This window comes from Carettochelys insculpta, chromosome 27 (genome assembly GCF_033958435.1).
Source record: "Carettochelys insculpta isolate YL-2023 chromosome 27, ASM3395843v1, whole genome shotgun sequence".
NCBI lineage: Eukaryota > Metazoa > Chordata > Testudines > Carettochelyidae > Carettochelys > Carettochelys insculpta.
The window spans coordinates 5,479,931-5,497,703 of NC_134163.1; the positions used below are offsets into that span (position 1 = coordinate 5,479,931).

Consider the following 17,773-nt stretch of genomic DNA (forward strand, 5'->3'; position numbering starts at 1 on the left):
GCCTCCTTCACTCCCTGCAGCCCCATCTGCACTCCCTCCTTGCCAGCAAAACGAACACGGCAACCCACAAGGCGCAGTGCTGACGCAGCAAGTTTGAGGGAATTAAAAAAAATTTCTGTTCCAACTCCAGTAATTCTATTAGAATAATTTCCTGGGGGGAGGGGGAGGAGTGGGTAAGCACAGGGAGCGATTAAAAAACGTTAAAAATTGGAGTCGTCACAGCCCCACATCCATGGACAGATTAAAACCATTGTCCAGGAAGAACGCAATTCACAATAGCTCACAATGCACACCCGATTAGAAACACTTCTCTGAAAAGAAGCTAATTACTAGAAATAATTACTAGAAAGTAATCTGTTATGGCTTATCAGTTTCCCTGCTGTTTAAACAATCCCCCCCTTCTGGGGGGGGTGCTGAATAGTGAACAGAGCAACTGATTTCAAAGATTACTTTTAAAAAAGCGCACACACCCCTTCAGATTAGCAGGCTCAAGAACCAGGGCCCTACCAGTACAGGGCTCTCCCTCTGTCACTGCCCAGAATGTGCTGTGAATGGCAAAGGGAGAGGACTTTTTAAAACCTGATCAGCAAAGGACTGAATACTGGCCTTCTGCCATTTGTTTGCTTCTTTCTGATGGACAAAAGCTGGCCCAAAAGGGGCTTTCTTCCTGGATGTCCTCCCATCTTTCACATGTCAGAAATCCAGGCCATGCCATGCAAGCCACTGTTTCAGACACTGCAAGAGGCTGAAAAGCTCAGATGCTTGGAAGGAGCAAGGGGATGCCTGTTCAGCCAGATCAACACGTACCTGGCCCTTTCAATGCAGGCATGAGAGCACTCAGCCACACATGCCTTTGAAGGCTCAAGGAGCCCTGAAGAACAGGGGCTTTGGGGGCACAGGCCCCCCTTGACTGTTGAGTCTCAGGCTCATCCCTCTTTTAAAAATGGTGAAATCTGTTAGTTTTATGTATGTGCATTCACACAGATACCAATTAACATTTTTAAATGCTCAAAAGTTCCCCCTCCCCCATATGAACATAACCAAACTTTCCATCGGTTTGGATGACAGACAGGCGCGGGTGGGGCGGGGGACTGTTATCGTCCCTGCAGTAAGTGGGGCTTGACATAAAACGTTTGCTCACCCCTGCTCTAGAAAAATCAGAAAGACCAGAAATGTTACATCTGAAAAGCAGCACCCATCTAAAGGCGTGCGGAGCCCTCTCTCGGAATTGTGTGTGTTGTAACCTCAAAAGGCCTCCTGCAAAGCACAGCATGTATACAGGGAGACCCTGGCCCCAGAGATCTGACAAGGCAGACAGGTTAAGCATGCAAAGAGAGACAGAGGCACACAGGGCCAGGGCTGAGATCAGGCAGCAGGTCAGTAAAAACCCCAGGCCCCTGATTGCCAGTCCTCTGCCCCTTATCCACTCCAGGCACCCGGGCTGAAGCAGAACACGTACTATAAGCAGGCAGAAAACTCTTTCCATTAGGCCAATAGGATTGAAGATGTTAGACTCAGACTTCAAAGGCTGGGGGACAGGGTCATCTAGTCTTACCTTGTGGGCCACTCCCCCCACCCACACCTGTAACAGACCTTTAAACTAATGGCTGTTACTGAAGTCCTCAAATCTCGATGGAAAGACTTCAAGAAGCAGAGAATCCACCACTTATTCTAGTTCAAACCAGGAGTCCCCACTGAAGCTCCACTAAGATGTTACAGATGACAATCTTTTACATCACGGAAGGCAATCCCCCTGCACTGGCCAACGCGCAGCTATGGAACTCATAAGCTTCACAAACACCTTTACTACCCCCACTCACGTCCAGTTTGCAGAACGCACTCTCCATCCTGCCTGGTCTGGAGTCCAATTAACAATTTGCATTACAGCAGCAGCCAGAGGTGTGAGCAGAGATCAGGGCCCTGTTGCGCCCATTGCAGGACACTGCCCCACACAGTTAAATAGACATTGGGTGGGAGGGAACAGAGGGGGCAGATCACATGGCAGCACCGGAAACAGAACTCACCCCTGCACACTGCCAAATCCACCCCTGATTACACCACGCTGACCGTCCATGACAGAAGTCACATCCGGCTCAGTGGCAAAGCTGGCAACAGTAATTAGCAAAACGGGGTGTGGGGGGAGGAGACAGGACACACATCATCACCACCACATTACCTTAGTAATGGGTGGAAAGTTATGGAGCAAAGAAGGTGCAAAATTCTGTGCAAGGAAGTCACCTACACAGCTGTTTGTGGCCAGAAAGGTACAGCCATTGCCACAAGGACGCTGGTGCTGAGCACTGGGCCAGCACCAGCATTATGTTCCATGCACAACATTTTTTGGCTTTGCAGAGACTTCAACACTGTAACACTTGGCATCTGGACTACTTCTGGATGATCAGGCAACAGGGAAAAGGCACCAAAAGATACCATGGACATATTATTTGTGCCTCACGTGCTTATAGGGCTCCAGAGCCACTAGTAAGAACTCACATCTCACCAGCCCTAGAGGCATTAAGTCTCTCGCATTTTGCAATGTCACTCTACTAAGAGCACGTGGCAGAAGAGGCTAAATTCCTGGGGGCTAGTGATAGCCAAGCATCCACCATCATGCAGTCTCTCAACAGCCAGGTTGCAAGGCTTACGCTCTACACCAAGGATGGGTAAACCCTTTGGCCTAAAGGCCGCATGAAAGTATGGAAATTGTATGGAGGGCTATAAATGTTCACCAAATTGGGATGCAGGAGGGGCTGAAGCTCTGACTGGGAGTGTGGTCAGGGATGAGGGACTTAGGGAGTAGGGAGTTCAGGGCTAGGATTGAGGGGTTCAGAGGGCAGCAGGGGGATGAGTTGTGGGAGTACAGGACAGTACTCCAGGCTGTGGGGAGAAGGGGATCAGTTCTATGGCCAGCAGTTAGAGTGTGAAGGGCCCCAGGCATACAGGCTCTTGACAGCACTGGCATCACATGGTTCCAGGAAACAGCAGCATGCAGGTCTGCGCACTGCTCCATCTGCAGGCACCACCACCGCAGCTCCCATTGGCTGCACTTCCCATTGCTGTCTCAGGCCTGACCAAACCAGCAAACACACATTCATCAAGGAGCTCAGGCTTTTGTTTAAAGTGGAGTTTGCGGAGCACCATGACTGCCTGTGTAAGCCTGGCCTGGCAGACTGCACAGGGAACACAAAGCAACGTAAGACATGCACAAGAGGCACCTATTGCCATGGGGCCAGAGTGCTATGGAAAGATGAAATGTGCTCATGTGGTGGGTCTCCACCATACTGTTCTGTGCTGTCTCCCTGTCCAGCCATCCCACCTGTACAACCACATTTGCCACAACTGTAGCAGGCCAAAGTCCATCCATCGACATGGAGCCATTGCTTCCAGCACCATCTGCAATCCACACAACTTTCCTCTAGCACATTGTGGTGTGTTGTAACCTCATCTTTTCAATGACGAGATTTCACACAGTCATGTGACCTTCCTAACACACATGTGCTACATGACTGTGTGTGAACCACCACCACTTCCCATTAACAGCATCCATAACATGCAGTCAACCCCCGCCCCCCCCCCCCCGAAGTCATTCTTCCTACTCCATCCATCTTTTGGAGATGATCTAGAACAGGGGTCAGCAACCTTTCGCAGGCAGAGGGCTGGAATCTGACCTTCTGACCTCTGTGTGGTTTGGGTGACAGTGACACTTTTTAAAGTCACTAATAGTCCTGCTTACATCATTAATAAATGAAGATGTAGAGCTTTACTGCTTCAAATCTCCACGCAGATGGTTCTTTTAAATATCTAAAAGATGTCTGGGAATTTAATACAGGCTGAACCTCTTAGCCCAGATTCTCTGGGCCAGCAACATCAGTACTTCAGCCGGACATGGATATGGCTGAACCATGGAGCCCCAGACAGGGAGGTTGCTAGGGGCTGAGGTGGTCTGGCAGGCAGCCTCACTGGCTGGGACTGAAGACAGTGCTGGCTGAGCTCTCACCTGTGTGCCAAAGAAAACTGACTCATGCCCCTCTTGGCACATGTGCCAGGTGTTGCCAACCCCTGATCTAGATGGACTCTGATCCTGCTATGATGGCAGGACACTGGACTCTGACCACTTGAGGTCCCTTCCAGTTCTCGTGTTCTCTGATCCTATGATCCAGCCTTTGGTATTGGAACACAACAGCAAGAAAACTGGATTAACATGCCCTTGTGTGCTGTCATGTAGCATCCCCAGTCTTCCAACAATATCCATTTCCTTCTGCAGTATCTGAACCTCTCTCCTCATGCCCTTGCTCACGTAGACAGTTGTCAGCAGCACTGTCAGACCCTGAGGCGACTGGGGCCTGGAAGCATGACCCCATAGAGCTGGAGCAGAGAGTGAATTGCATCTATCATAGGTATTGCTGGAGTTGCAAAACAAAGCATCACAAAACCCATTACCTGAAGGGGGGGAAAAAAAACAGCCTTTTTTGCAGCTGGCGTCCAGTTTTCTTCCACAACCACAACTTTCCAAGCTAGGATCAAACCTCTCTCCTTTGTTTAGGCAGGAGCTCACGGAACTGGAGTGACTGCCTCACAGGACACTGGCTGCATCTGCTCAGCTCCCTGCAGGAACCAGCTCCAGACATACTGCCATGCAGCTCTGCGGGATGGGCTAATCCTCCACCTTTCTAAAGGAGGTGATCGCTGCTCCACTCGTGTTTATGCAGATGCCACCACAGACAATTCTGCCAACCGAGGTGCACGAATCAAAGGAAATATCTGGACCCCCGGGCTCTGCAGCTCAAGTATTGGCAAATTTCCTGAAGCCCAAGCTGACAGGATTCTCCAGGCCTGAATTGCTACAGGTTTCCTGGCTCACACTTCTGGTTTCAACGTGTCTCTTGCCCCTCCATATTTCTTTGCTGCAGGTGGAGATGGAGCAGCCACTCAGAATATTTTTATCAATTTTTTTAAATCAGCATTGGCTTGGTGGCGTTCCACCAGACACATGCAAAAAGGGTTGGTCCCACTTTCAGATACTTGGATGGACAGGTTTGGAACCTGCAAGGAAGTGTGGAAACCTGCGTCCACCCAGGGAAAAATTTCATGAGTTAACAGTTCTTGGATCCACTTGTCCATGGCAGAGGGCTGCCCTACACCTCATGCCAGGCGGCCAAATGCCAGAATTCCTGGGTGGTCTCAAACTAACATTTGGAAGATCTTCATTTGTGCAGCATCCTCAGCCTAGACCCCTCAACCCATCCCACCCAGTCCTGGAACTTCAAGCCCAGGGTTTGCTCCCACTGAAAGGAGAGTCTCTTTTAGAGACTCCTCTGGCATTTCTGTAGGAAAGAAAGAGATTGTAAGACTTGGAAAGGTGATCTTATATCCTTCTCTCCCTGAATTCCTTGCATCATCCTATCAAACAGCTTTCATCTTTTGCCAGTCTAGGTTATTAGTAGAGTTGATACATTTTTAATTCTAAGCATTCTCTCCTCCCCATGCTCAAGCCATCCACAAAACAAACCCCGAAAACAAAACAATACACAAAAACACCACCCAAAGCCACTCCAAACATGCACCTTTTTTCAAAATGGAAATTTTTTGAAAAAAATTTGAGCTGATCTTTTTGGTTTGGCATAGTTTAGATTTTAATTAAAAAAAAGTTAGTTTGTGACTGAAGCCAGAATCCAGAATATTCAGACTTCCAGATATCATTTTTTGTTTTTTCCACCTTCTACTGCTCAATGCAACAGACCGAAGGTCATCCAGGGCCTCCCTCTCCTGCCCCACCCCTGCCCCCTCACAAGCTCTCATTTCTCTCTCCTTTCCACCCCTATTTTTCTTTTTGCCACTAACCTTGCTGAGAGAAGAGAGAGAAGGAGAAAGTATGAAAAAGTAAAAAGGGAAAAAAAAAACTGCTTCAGCCTAGCCAACCTCCATACTATCAATGCAGTGGCAAAAAGGAGGGAAAAAACAAAAATTTGATTTTTTTTTTTGTAAAAGTAATTCATGATTTTTTTTAAATTATTCCAGTTTAGGATTGAAAATGACTGAACTTTCTGATTCCTGCCCCCCACTTTCTAAACCAGACCTCCTTCCCCCATTTTCATCTTGGGTGATGCAACCTCTACCGCCAGTCTCCAGAAACCTGCGGGGGAGGGATAGCTCAGAGGTTTGAGCATTAGCCTGCTAAACCCCATGTTGTGAGCTCAATGCTTGAGGAAGGCATTTAGGGATTGGAGCAAATAGATGTTAGGGATAGTGCTTGGGCCCCGCCAAGAGCACAGAGACCTGGACTAGATGATCTCCCAAGGTCCCTTCCAGTTCTAGAAGATGTGTACCTCCAATTATTTCTATATCTAACCTCTGCTCCTAGGAGGTCAGATCTTTTGATTGCATTGGGAGCCTTGGATCAAGCAACACTGCTCAAGAGTTCCTGCAACAGGCCCACCTGGGGAGAGGTCACTGATGGAAAGTACAGGGGTTTGTAGGGCCCTAGCAGCTAGACAGACATTCAGAAGGGATGAAAGCCTGAAGCGCTAGTGACAGAGGCCACAGCACTATGAGTGTAGGAGGCTGACTGGGCATGCCAGGGAGCCATGGAAATATCTGATGTACTAGCAAATACTCCTATTCACCTGTTCTGTGAGAAAGCTTTGTAATTATGTCACCGTTAAGCAGTAGCAACCCCTGGAGCCGAAGTCTCTTGGATATAAATGGAGTTTTCCCCCCACAACCTGAAAAATTTCATGCAGACTTCTCCCTGTTTATTAAGTAACTCCACCTCTGCTTTTATTACATCCTTCAGGTGAGAAAGTGAGGATCCAATACAACAAGCAATCAGCTCCCTCTGAAGAACCCTCCCTTGCCTCCTCTGGATGGGACTCTGGAGACCTAACTCGGAAGTTCCCCTTTTGACCCTTATGCAGAAATAACCATCTGAGTCTAAGCTATCCAGAGAGCCAGTCTCTGGCGGTCTGGATCTGACAGCTTCCCTCTTCCACTACACACCGAGCATGAGAAGGAAATTGGCCAACACTTGCTTCCTAGATTTATTAGGCCCTTCTCTTCCTCTTTCGACCTCACTCTGGAGAAGGAGGAACCACTGATTTAAGCAGAGATTTTCTTCTTAAGAATAAACCTCCCCCTCCCCTTTCACTGAAGGCCACTGCCGGTAACAGCCTTCCTCTCCCACTCTGGCCTCAGCAGACACCCTGGTCTTGTTCATGAGAGGTTTTTAACCACTATTGCTAAGGGAAAGGGGGATGACTAACCCAGATTCCTCACCTACTCTGTGCCTCACTTGTCTGCTCGTAGGTAGTACTGGCAAGGATAGAGTAGGGGATATTTTCTTCCTCTTATGAGCTGAGGAGGTCAAAGAGGTTGCCTTCCGCTTGTGTGGCCCCAATGGCCCTTCCACCTAAGGCATCTCACACGATTCAGGCTAAAGAGCCTTGTCAAATAAAATCATTTTTAATCTCATTTCCCTGTCCTTCCTTGCTCTAGCCCTCAGCCTAGAGCAGTGAGGACATTTCTGCAGGACAAGGGTCTCACCCAGACAACAGATGCATTTGCCATGGCCGCTGGAGGCAGGCATAGCTTCAGTGCACAACTTGCATATTTTGAATCCTGCCAGAGACATCTTGTTAAAAGTACTTAAAAACATGAAACTTAAGGGGGCTATTTAAGAGTTACTAAACAACAGATAAGATTCCACCACAGTCTATTGTAGAGATAATCAGGCCACAAAAGTGGCTGATCTCCCTCTCTCTACTCCTCTTCTCCCTTTTCCTCCTCTCTCTCTCTTTTTTTATTTTTGAAAAGCTATGTACAGGAACAAATTGTTAAGAACAGTTTTTAAGAGAATGGCTTTAAACAGAAAGGAACTAGCAACAGTAACAAATAACGTTTTATCTTTCTTAGGCACTGGAGCTGAAGCAAAGTCAATCTGCAGCCGCTGGCGGCTGAGAGGAACTGGCATGGACTGGATTGCACACAATCGAAAGTGCGAAGGACCAGTGCGCTTTGGCGCATGCGCAATCCGATGAGATATGGCTTGGAAATCTCCGATCTGCAGCACCAGGGCAAGCCCGACACCTACTGTGGATCACCCCCAGGGACCACTCAACGAAATGCCACATAAGCAAGATCAGCTAGTCCCCCATTTTCTCCGCAATTTGAGGACCCTGTGGCCATAGTGCAAAGGAACACCCTACATGTCACACCTGTCAAACCAGACCTCCACGGAAAAAAGCTCAAACTTCCCTTCTAGCAACACGTGCAGCAACGTGCAGGAGCAGGGAAAGGGACTTCCATGGTACCCCAGCAGGAGCAGAGCATCTGGGTGGGATATCAATGCCCCCTTGGACGGCCAGAGCTGAGCAACATCCCTCGGGCTTCCTTTCTTCCAGGCTGTTTGAGTATCCTGCACTCTGGACAGGTGCCAAGAGAAACCGGGAACAAAACCAGAACACCCTCATGCAAAGTACCAGACCCCAGGCTGATCACTTCAAGCACTGAGTTGCAATGAATACAAAAGGGACATGTTCTTTCGAACCCTGATGCAGATTAAGAAAAAATGTCAAAGCAGCAAAAAAGAAGAAAACAGCTACCAGTTCTCATACAATCATCTCTCCTTCCTGCTGCAGGTGTGTGCTTACCTCCTCCCCTAGGGCAGGGTCTTTATCAGACCCCATACCACTGAATTCTGACTCCAACACCTCACCAGAGAACAAGACACAAGCTTGGTCTAATGAGCCAGGTCTTTGAAAAACTTGGTTCTGTTCCTGGCTCTTTGACCTTGGGCAAATATCTTTTCCTTTCCTAGCTGTTTTCCATCCCCTCTGTCTGGGCTGTGAGCTCTCCAGGGCAGAGACTCACTATGTGTCTGGGTAGCACCAGCACAACAGGGCCTTGATCCCTGCTGCGGCTTCTAGATGCTACTGTGATAGATTAAAAAAAAACAACCTCCACGTGAAATACTCAGGTCCTTGTGCACCCATAGAACACCGGCAGAGCTCATGGATAGAGGCTCTTCAGCCACAGCCTTGACAAGAACAACTTCTGCTGGCATTTGAAGCTGGGTGAGTGGATTATTATGGCCTGTGCACACACTCTTGAATAACCCATGTTGGTTTGTTAACCTCACCTGCATTAGGCAGGATGGCAGTCCAGCTCAGATGCACAGTAGGCAGCACTTACCTACTAGTCCAGAGCCCAGGAATGGGGATGAAGATATGCTGCTGTGAGATGAGAGGTCCCTGTGTTCTCCATAATGGGCTCCTTCGCCATAGCCCTGCTAAAGTACACAAAACAGCAACAGTCATACAGCTGAGATCACCACAGGGAAGTCGTGGCTGATTTCATTCATTCTCTTCCCCCCCCCCGCCCCCCCACCCAAGATGGCCACTGACTAACAGGTTCAGAAAAGAACTAGATAAATCCATGGCACATAGGCCCATCAATGGCTGTCAGCCAGGGCTGGGAAGGGATCACTTGATAACTGCCTGTTCTGCTCATTCCTCAGGCACCTGGCATTGGCCACTGATGACAGACAGGACACTGGGCTAGATGACCCAGTGCAGCTGTTCATGTGAATGGAGGTAGAGAGCTCCTAAGGTGATATTCTGCCACTGGCCTCTCTCCCCCAGCTAACATGGTCTCAACCAACCATGGTCACATTAGTTGTGCCACCCAGGAGCTGAAGAAAATCCAGACCCAATTCTTTTTATGTAACTTGGTTACATAAATATGAAGGACCCAAACGATAACATTTGGTTCTGGATTTCAAACTCCCACACACACCCGTCTGCACAAACCATTCAGAAGGGGCTGCACCTGGGAGATTTAGCTTAGTACAGTAGTGGTATGGGGATACAAATTCCACCCTGCAAGAGGATGCAGCCTAACAGCCACGCCCAGTCATGGAGGAAGGCGGAGGAGGACAGCAATGCACTGGCTTCTCCATCTCCGCACTGGGGCAGGACATTGTAGGTGGAAGGCTCCCGGAAAGCTTCCAGGACAGCGAGAGAGTTTGGAGAAGAGGCCCACACAAGCAGCTCCCTGTCGCGAGACAAATGCTCTTCCCCCCAGCTGCTCTCACCCACATTGCGCCCGGCCTGAAGGAACTCAGCACTTGGCAGCCATCGAGTGAGCAATTCCTCCTGTTCCAAAAGGAAACAGGCCATCAAATTCACCCAGTTCCTCACCCCCCCCAGGCCAAAAAAGGACCCAGGAAGGGCGGGGGGAGAAAAGGGGAGATCTATAAAAATGAGAAGTGACGTGGTGCCTGTTTCATCGCTGACCTAAGGGAAGGGAACAGCGCCATAGCGAAAACAAATCCCATAAACCCATTAAAACATGAGCATCTGTCAAAAAAACACCATTTCAATTAAGTTAATGTCTCTTCTCTCTTCCCCTCCTCTGGCCCCAGTTAGATGCTGTCACAGCCTCAGTTCCTCCCCTGCAAACCCTTCCAATTATCTTCCTCTCGCCTCCCTGCTGCTTTCTATTCCCTTCCCAAGTGAGGGCGCCGTGTCAGTCTGCTGGGCTGTAACCTTCTAACCCTCTCTTACAAAGGCAATGCAAATCACCTCCTGGGGGCTCACAGGTGGGAGAGGATATAGATGCTCAATGAGTTCTGGCCACAGCAGGCTCAACAGGATGAAAGTGGATCGCCCACCCACACTGATCACAAAACCAGGCTGCTCCCAAGGTCCTCAGGGTTGGGGGAATCCTGGGCAGACAACCAGCCAGCAATTCTAGCTGCTGTATTATTATTATTAGAGTCCCATTACAGCCTTCCTCCTCCAGCACTTAAGGAAAGGGAAGAGGGTGAGCAAGCTGCTGTGCCCAACACACACAAGGCACAATGGCAGTAATCCAGGCTATGCTGGACTCACAGCCAAGCTGACACTCTTATGCTTCCCAGCCAAGCATCCTTTTTAAGTTGGAGGAACCAAGACCATCCAGGAGTGATGAAGCACGCAGTTGTCTGGAGAAGCCAAGTCTCCACTGATCCAGGTGCAGACTACGCTCCACTTTTCAAGCAATGAGGAGGTTGGCATGAAAGCTGCCACATTGCCTAGGCAGACAGGGCAGGCCTTACTATGACAGCAGCATCCCATAACAGAGAGAGACTCTCTCTTGCCCTGCACCACTGCAGAAGTGGCCTATCAGAGGGGGTTAATCAAGGCTCTATCACTAGAATGACAAGAGAAATGTTCACAGGTTAAGACTGACTAGGCATGATCACACACACAGAAGACATCATAAAGGCCCTGCTTATTTTTGTTTAATGTCTCTGTTCATGCTTCATCCTTACCCTTCCTTGGTCAAATGTTGAGCTGTTTTGATCTCCTGCACCCCAGGAACCTGATCCTGGTCTTTCATCCAAACCTACCAAAAGAAAAACAGGTAGAACGAAAGGTTACTCTTGCTTTATCAGCAAATCCTCAAAGGTGTACTCTCAAAATTAACTCTTCCCTCTGCAAACAGAATGTTTTCATTAATAAATCATTTGCGCTTGTTGTGACTGACCTCACCCTGAATCTCCTCATTGCAGCTGAGAGCTAAAAAGCTTATTCAACAGGCTTAGGTTGTTTGTATACATGTTCCAGAATAGGGATGGTGGTAGTGTTGGGCACAGGAAGAGTTGTTTAAACTCTGCATTGTTCAAGAGATTGCTTGTAAATCTCTTCTTCCTGGAGCTCGCCACTTAAGACACTTTCAAACTGAACAGCATAATGCAGGTGCCTCCTTGTTCCTAGGTGATCCAAATTACGTAAATGTGAACCACCTATGGCAAGTGAGCAACTGCACTTGAAACTGTTCACTCACAGGGCCAGATTCTGCTCCGCCTGCACTTGTGCAGGTGTGACTTCAGCCCAGCTAACCTGGACTTCCATCAGCCTAAATGAGATCGCATCTAAGGCTGCTGGTGTGCACTCTCCTAGACACAACCACTCTGCATTTTCATTTGTTTTGTGAATCTTTACTTTCACCCTAGAGGAGCATACAGCTGTGGGTCCTGACTTGCTCAAAACATTTGCCGGTCAATGTCCCCAAACCTCCCCCTCTCCAAAACACAACACTTAAGGTGACTTATTGGCAATTGTGTAGGTAACAACCTATCATGGCTTCACACAGGAAAGTTTCCCCCTTGCTTGCACACTCACTTGCATACTTTTCCAGTTTCATTACTACTACTACATTCATTCATTCATTAAGTGACAGAGTAGTTTGAACTCAACCTATTATACTGATATAATCCCATTGCAGGTATTCCTATTCCCCACGTAACCCTAGTGGTATAACCCATACCTAAGATGACACACACAACCATCCTTCCCATGGGGACAAGGCCTTTAATCAATTTCAGATGGCTTTAGCAGCCATACAGGCCTTCTGCACAAGTGGATTAACACCAACTATGGGCAATACTTGGTCTGATTTAAGGCTCACAGTTGAAGAGTTACACTGCTGAAAGTGGCAAGTCTAAACACAGAAACACCCCCCCCCACACACACACGGGGCCCCTTTCCATTTAAATGGAGGCTTATATTGGTTCACTCAGTTGGAAGGCCACTTGTCGACTTTGGGAAGTGCCTGGGGTTCCCCATAAGTTTCAAGACAGCCAGCTCATGACAAGGCTTTGAGAGTCAGCTAGCTACAGAGATAAAAATACAGTAGTGCCTCAATGTACGCTAGGGTTGCGTTCTCATGCACTGTTACATAACTAGAATTTCACGTAAGTTGGTGGGGCGGCTTTTTCCCCAGCAGAACGCATGCTCTGCAACTGAGGAAGCAGCAGGAGCACCTGGAGCTCCTTTTGCAAGGTAAGTCGTAGGTTCTGGGTTTTGGGGGTGGGGGGGTAATGACAGCTGGGGAGGGTTAAGCCTGGCAGTGGGCTAGGGCCATGGGAGGGGGATTAAGCCTGGGGTGGGTTAGGGCTGAAAAAGGGGGTAGGGGTGGAGTTGAGCCAGGGCTGTGCCTGCGGGGGAAGGAAGTGGGCAGTTGAACTAGAGCCACATGTGGAATGGGGGTTGAGCCAGGGCCGCACAAGGGGTGCAAAACTGGAGCCAGTGCTGGGTGCAGGTTGTGAGCAGGGCAGGGGGTGGGGGTTTGAACTGGGGCTGTGTGGGGTCTGGGGCATGAGCCAGGGGAAGCTGGATTTCGAGTTGCGCTTAACTTGCATTAATGCAACTCAAAATTGCGCATTTCAAGGGTTTCCTGTACCTCTGCCTTTATGCAAAAGTTTGCATTCATCTCATTTATCTCCAACAAGGCAGTGCACATTCCATATGGTACTGGATCAATTCATCATCTACGGCTGTGGTGTCCTACAAGGTAGTCACTAGTCACATGTAGCTAGTTGGCTTGAACGATACATATATTCTCAGAATAACATGGGTCATTCACGTCAGAACTGGTTGGACACCATGGGTCTATGACCTTTGCAACAGCAGGGCTGAGATTTTTCAAAGCAATTAAATTTAGGTGTCCAAAATTATTCAATTCGAGTGGGAGCTGGTACAGTATAGGAAGCATTCACCTAAGATGTTTAGGAACACCAGCCTCATCAGCTCTCAAACAGTTGTGCTTCTAAATTCCCAGTTTCTTTTGAATATCTATGAACACAAAAAAAATACTGCGCACACAGAACTGCTCAGTGTGCAGCAGCTCACCCAAGTGTTTAGCAACCATGCGGTTGTCCTTTCTGAATGCATGTTTTTATATGCATAAAATACATTCCTGATGCAAGTACACATTTCAAAACAATCACAGCCCTCACTAACAGCCCCAGCACCCAGAGGGCAACGTTTTTCAACAGATCATCAGTTTTTTAGATTATCCAACTGACTCATTAACTCCAATTTTACTGTTTCAAGCTTTGCACTTGACCAAAAGAAGTCAGCATTTAAAGAGGTATCCACATTGAAAATTCACGGTTCTCCAAAGCAGCATCAAAACACTCCAACCCGCCACCTCCAAGAGGCAAAAAGCTGCTCATGATTACTTGCCTTTGCAGCGCAGAGCTGCAGTATGCACCATAGCTGGACAAGGAAGGTGGCACCATGGAGCATATCACTAATGCTTCATAATAAACAGTAGCTCCCTAGTCCACAGCTAGTATAAAGCAGAAGGTATTAGAGTGGGAATGTTTTATACTGGAGGGGGAGGTCGAGGCTTGGCCTATCCTGAGAGTACCCTGCTTTTCTCTGACCTATGCCTTCAGCACGCAATACTGAGAGTGCAGATCATCTGAACCTTGCACAAAACCCTCAACACCCCATCAAACTGGCATTTTACAAGCCAGTTGCTCATGCCCTGTGCAAATCCAGCAGGACTTGAGCTAAGAGTCTCACTACGTTCAGACAAGGGCATGAGTTACGCACCAGTTTAAAACAAAAAAGCAAATCTCAAAGCAGTGTGCTGTTTTTCCTTTATAAAAAAAAGCACTTGTGTACTCTTTGGTCATAGTGTCCATAGATTAAATTACAGTGCAAAGGAGGCAGGGGGGCATACAGATGTGGGGCTGGCAAAGGGGCACTGAATGTCAGTCCTTGCACCAATTTCATTTTAGCAAAGCTGATTATTATGGCAAACACGCCATATTTGTCTCCTCCGCTCCCCTTACTGTTCATTTAACCAGAAACTTCTTTCAAATTACATCCTTCTATTTTTGTGCCTTTGTGTTAATCATTTCCCCAGAGAATTGGTGTTTAATTGCTGTCTAATTTGCATAATTATGCATATTAATCTCTACACCTAATGAATATTCATATTTCTCATTTAGATTTTGTTTTCTAATCAAAAATTTCCAATGTGATTACTGTGCAGAGCAGGGATAAGCCTCTAATAATACCTTGGATACTAGGGAGAATTACTGCCAATTCTCCCACCTCCTACTTCCCAGAATAAACTTTTGCTTTGCTAATGTGTTTTTCTCAACCAATTTATCTGCATACCCTGCAAACACCAATAGGAATCAGGAGACCAAAATGCTCGCACTATTCACATTGGTTTCAGGAGTATTTCCAAAGCATTTGGACAGTCTGGGTAAGGTCACAAACAGGGGTTTGACTACACAGCATGCTGAGCAGATTCTTTCTACTCCCACACTGGGTGGTGGAGACCTATGAGACAAACACTGTGAGACACCAAACACCAACCTCAAGTCTCATTTCACCCACCTCATCCCCTTTGTGGAGCATCCTTTGAGGGGCAGGAGGAGGAAATGTGGTGGGGACAGACATGAGATAGGACAGAATAAAGCATAATCTGCATTTTGGTTTTTTAAGGTGTCCGTATCCCACAGGCCTGTTCTGGTCATTGCCTTGTTGTGCTAGGAGCTGTTCATACACATAAGGAGAGTCCATTTCCCAAAACAGCCTGCAATTGAAATGGACCCAGGGTGATGGGGAAAAGAGTCCCAGACACATGCCTTATGTCTCCCTGCAGCTCAGTGGTACACATGGATACAGAACACAGATCTCCTGACTTTCACTCCAGCGCCTGTATGTACTGGACCATGCTGCGTGCATGGACCATGAGACAATGGGGCTCATTTAAAGCCTAAATCTCCTTTGTGCTCCTGATTTACCACTTCATTATTATTTTCTAACCCCTGTACAGCTACAGAAGCTGCTCTGGGTCAAGAGCAGCCACTTCTGCAGAAAGTTCAGGGCGGCTTCTGCAGATTAAGCTTGGGACTGTGTCGCTGGCAAGATTTCAGGCCAGCTAACGCCCTCCTTTATCAAACTCCACACTGTGCTTGTCACTTGAGAACTGAATTGTGGGTAATGGAACTGTGTAAACAGTACAGCCAAGTCCACACATGGTACTCAAGCTATCAGCTCTTGCAGCAGCACTGCCCTCTGGCTACTCACCTGCCAGAAGATTGAGAGAGTTTGTGGAGTTTCCATGAGACCTCCTAGGAGCCAAGGAGGACGGTGGGAGAAAGGGATAAAAGCTTTGGAAAGTCAAACCAAGTGCAGAATGAACAGTCAAACCTCACTCTGATCAGATAATTTCTCACAAGCATTTTAAAAGACTGGGGAGAACATCAAGGATGTCCCAGATAACCCTGGGGAAAAGCCAGATTCAGACCAGCAGATGCTGGAATTCACAGCGAACAGCAGACTGGAGAGGCTGAAGTCCCTCATCCCTGGAACAAGTGCCACTAGGATCTACTTCCAAATGAAAACACACCATGGACCCTTAGCACAGAGGTCAAAAGTGCATCATGTTTATTAGACATGGAAGCCAGTGGTGACAAGACACTAGAACAAGGGAAGCCATCTGAGATTTAAGATCTTAAGGGTGTGCAAGGTAAGCACCGGCTGCAGCTCGTGAGAAACGCCAGAGCACTGCAGGAATGGAATATACAAGGGAAGGTGAAATGTAATATGGGGGGTGCCAATAAGAGCCAATTCAGTCCTGTGTCATGGCACTGCACCAGCTGGAAGGACAGCCCTAGCAGCCCATGACCCTGTGGCATTCTCTAGGCTCCCCAGACTAGATCTGTCTTAGAGTGGAACTAACAGCCTCTAGTTAAGGCCCAGTTGCACTAGGTGCTAAACAAGCTCCATAGGCTTGCTGCTCTGATGCAGCATTCTTTGCAGGGGAGGCAGCAGGGAGAGAGAGAGTGTGTGTGCAGAGATACTGAAAAGTTGCCACACATAATGCTCAGAAGTTGATTTAAGAAGAGTTAGGGTTTTTAGGTTTTTTTAAAAGAGAAAAAAATCACCTGAACAAGCAACTTATGTCATCCTGATAGGAGGACAGTTAGAAACCCTATAATTAAGAATAAAAATTAAGAACAAACCCAAAATAAAATGTCAATGTAACAGCTGAAAATAGGATGGTTGGTGTCACTCTTTTGTACAAAAACAGAAAGGACAATATTCAGAAGAGGACCATCCTTCCTTAAAGCTTAAACATCTTTATGAAAAAGAAACACAAATTAGGTATGGAAATTTTTTTATACTTTTTAATAAGAAAACTACTGCAAAATAAGTAACATTTGACAGGCTTTTTTTTAAATGGGAAGAGTGTTTTTGCGCCTCTGTTTTGGCATGAGTTGCTATGCAACTCTATTATAAATGCATTATAAATATCAATATACCCACAATTTAAATACTATGCAAATACCTTCAAGTAATCTTTGATACACACAATTTAATATTTTAGAAGGAAAAATATTGTTGGCATCCGATTTTTTCCCATGGAACACTTATTCACATCACTTGGAACACAGTTTGGGAAACGCTGCTCTGATACATTTCACCCTGGATTCTCTGGCTTCCTGCTTGAGTGGGCATCTAGCCCCAGCAGAGGCAGCCAGCCCAGCTGACACCAAGGGGCCAGTGAGATGGGGACATCAATGCCACCCCCTTCAGAAGCCCACATTCTGTTTGGGCTCATGGTGTTACAAGCCCATATGCGAAGTGGGGATCCAAAAAGCATTCAGCAGGTCAGATTTCTCAGGTGAAGACAAGGTTAGGGCTCTCACTCAAGGGTGTCAGGAGGATCTGCCCTACCAATACTCATCTCTGTGACTCTTTTCCCTTCTTTTCTTTAGGCAATTCATACTCTGGATAAAAAGTCAAGCTCCAAAGCAGATTAATGACTGGGTTACAGGAACAACAGTGGTCAGATTTGAGTACAGCCAATAGTTACGAGGCAATGGAGGAGCTCCTCTTTCAGCCACTCAGGTGCATGCACACAGACAGCTGCCGAGGGCACACAGCTAATAGAGGTGGGGTTATCGCCCTTTAATCCTAGC

At 47.4% G+C, this 17,773-nt stretch overlaps 1 protein-coding gene across 7 annotated transcripts in view; it reads right to left on the reverse strand.

Annotated features, from left to right (window-relative positions):
- TCF3 (transcription factor 3) overlaps nt 1–17,773 on the reverse strand; it is a 141,675-nt gene that overhangs the window by 59,306 nt on the left and 64,596 nt on the right. For 4 of the 7 annotated variants that reach the window (XM_074978465.1, XM_074978464.1, XM_074978463.1 and 1 more), the window contains exons 4-5: nt 11,309–11,382; nt 9,187–9,283 (exon numbers count right to left, since the gene is read on the reverse strand). In XM_074978465.1, the coding sequence (XP_074834566.1) occupies nt 9,187–9,283; nt 11,309–11,382 (171 nt within the window). The remainder of the gene's footprint in view (nt 1–9,186; nt 9,284–11,308; nt 11,383–17,773) is intronic. The other 3 variants (XM_074978467.1, XM_074978466.1, XM_074978462.1) reach the window with 1 other exon arrangement.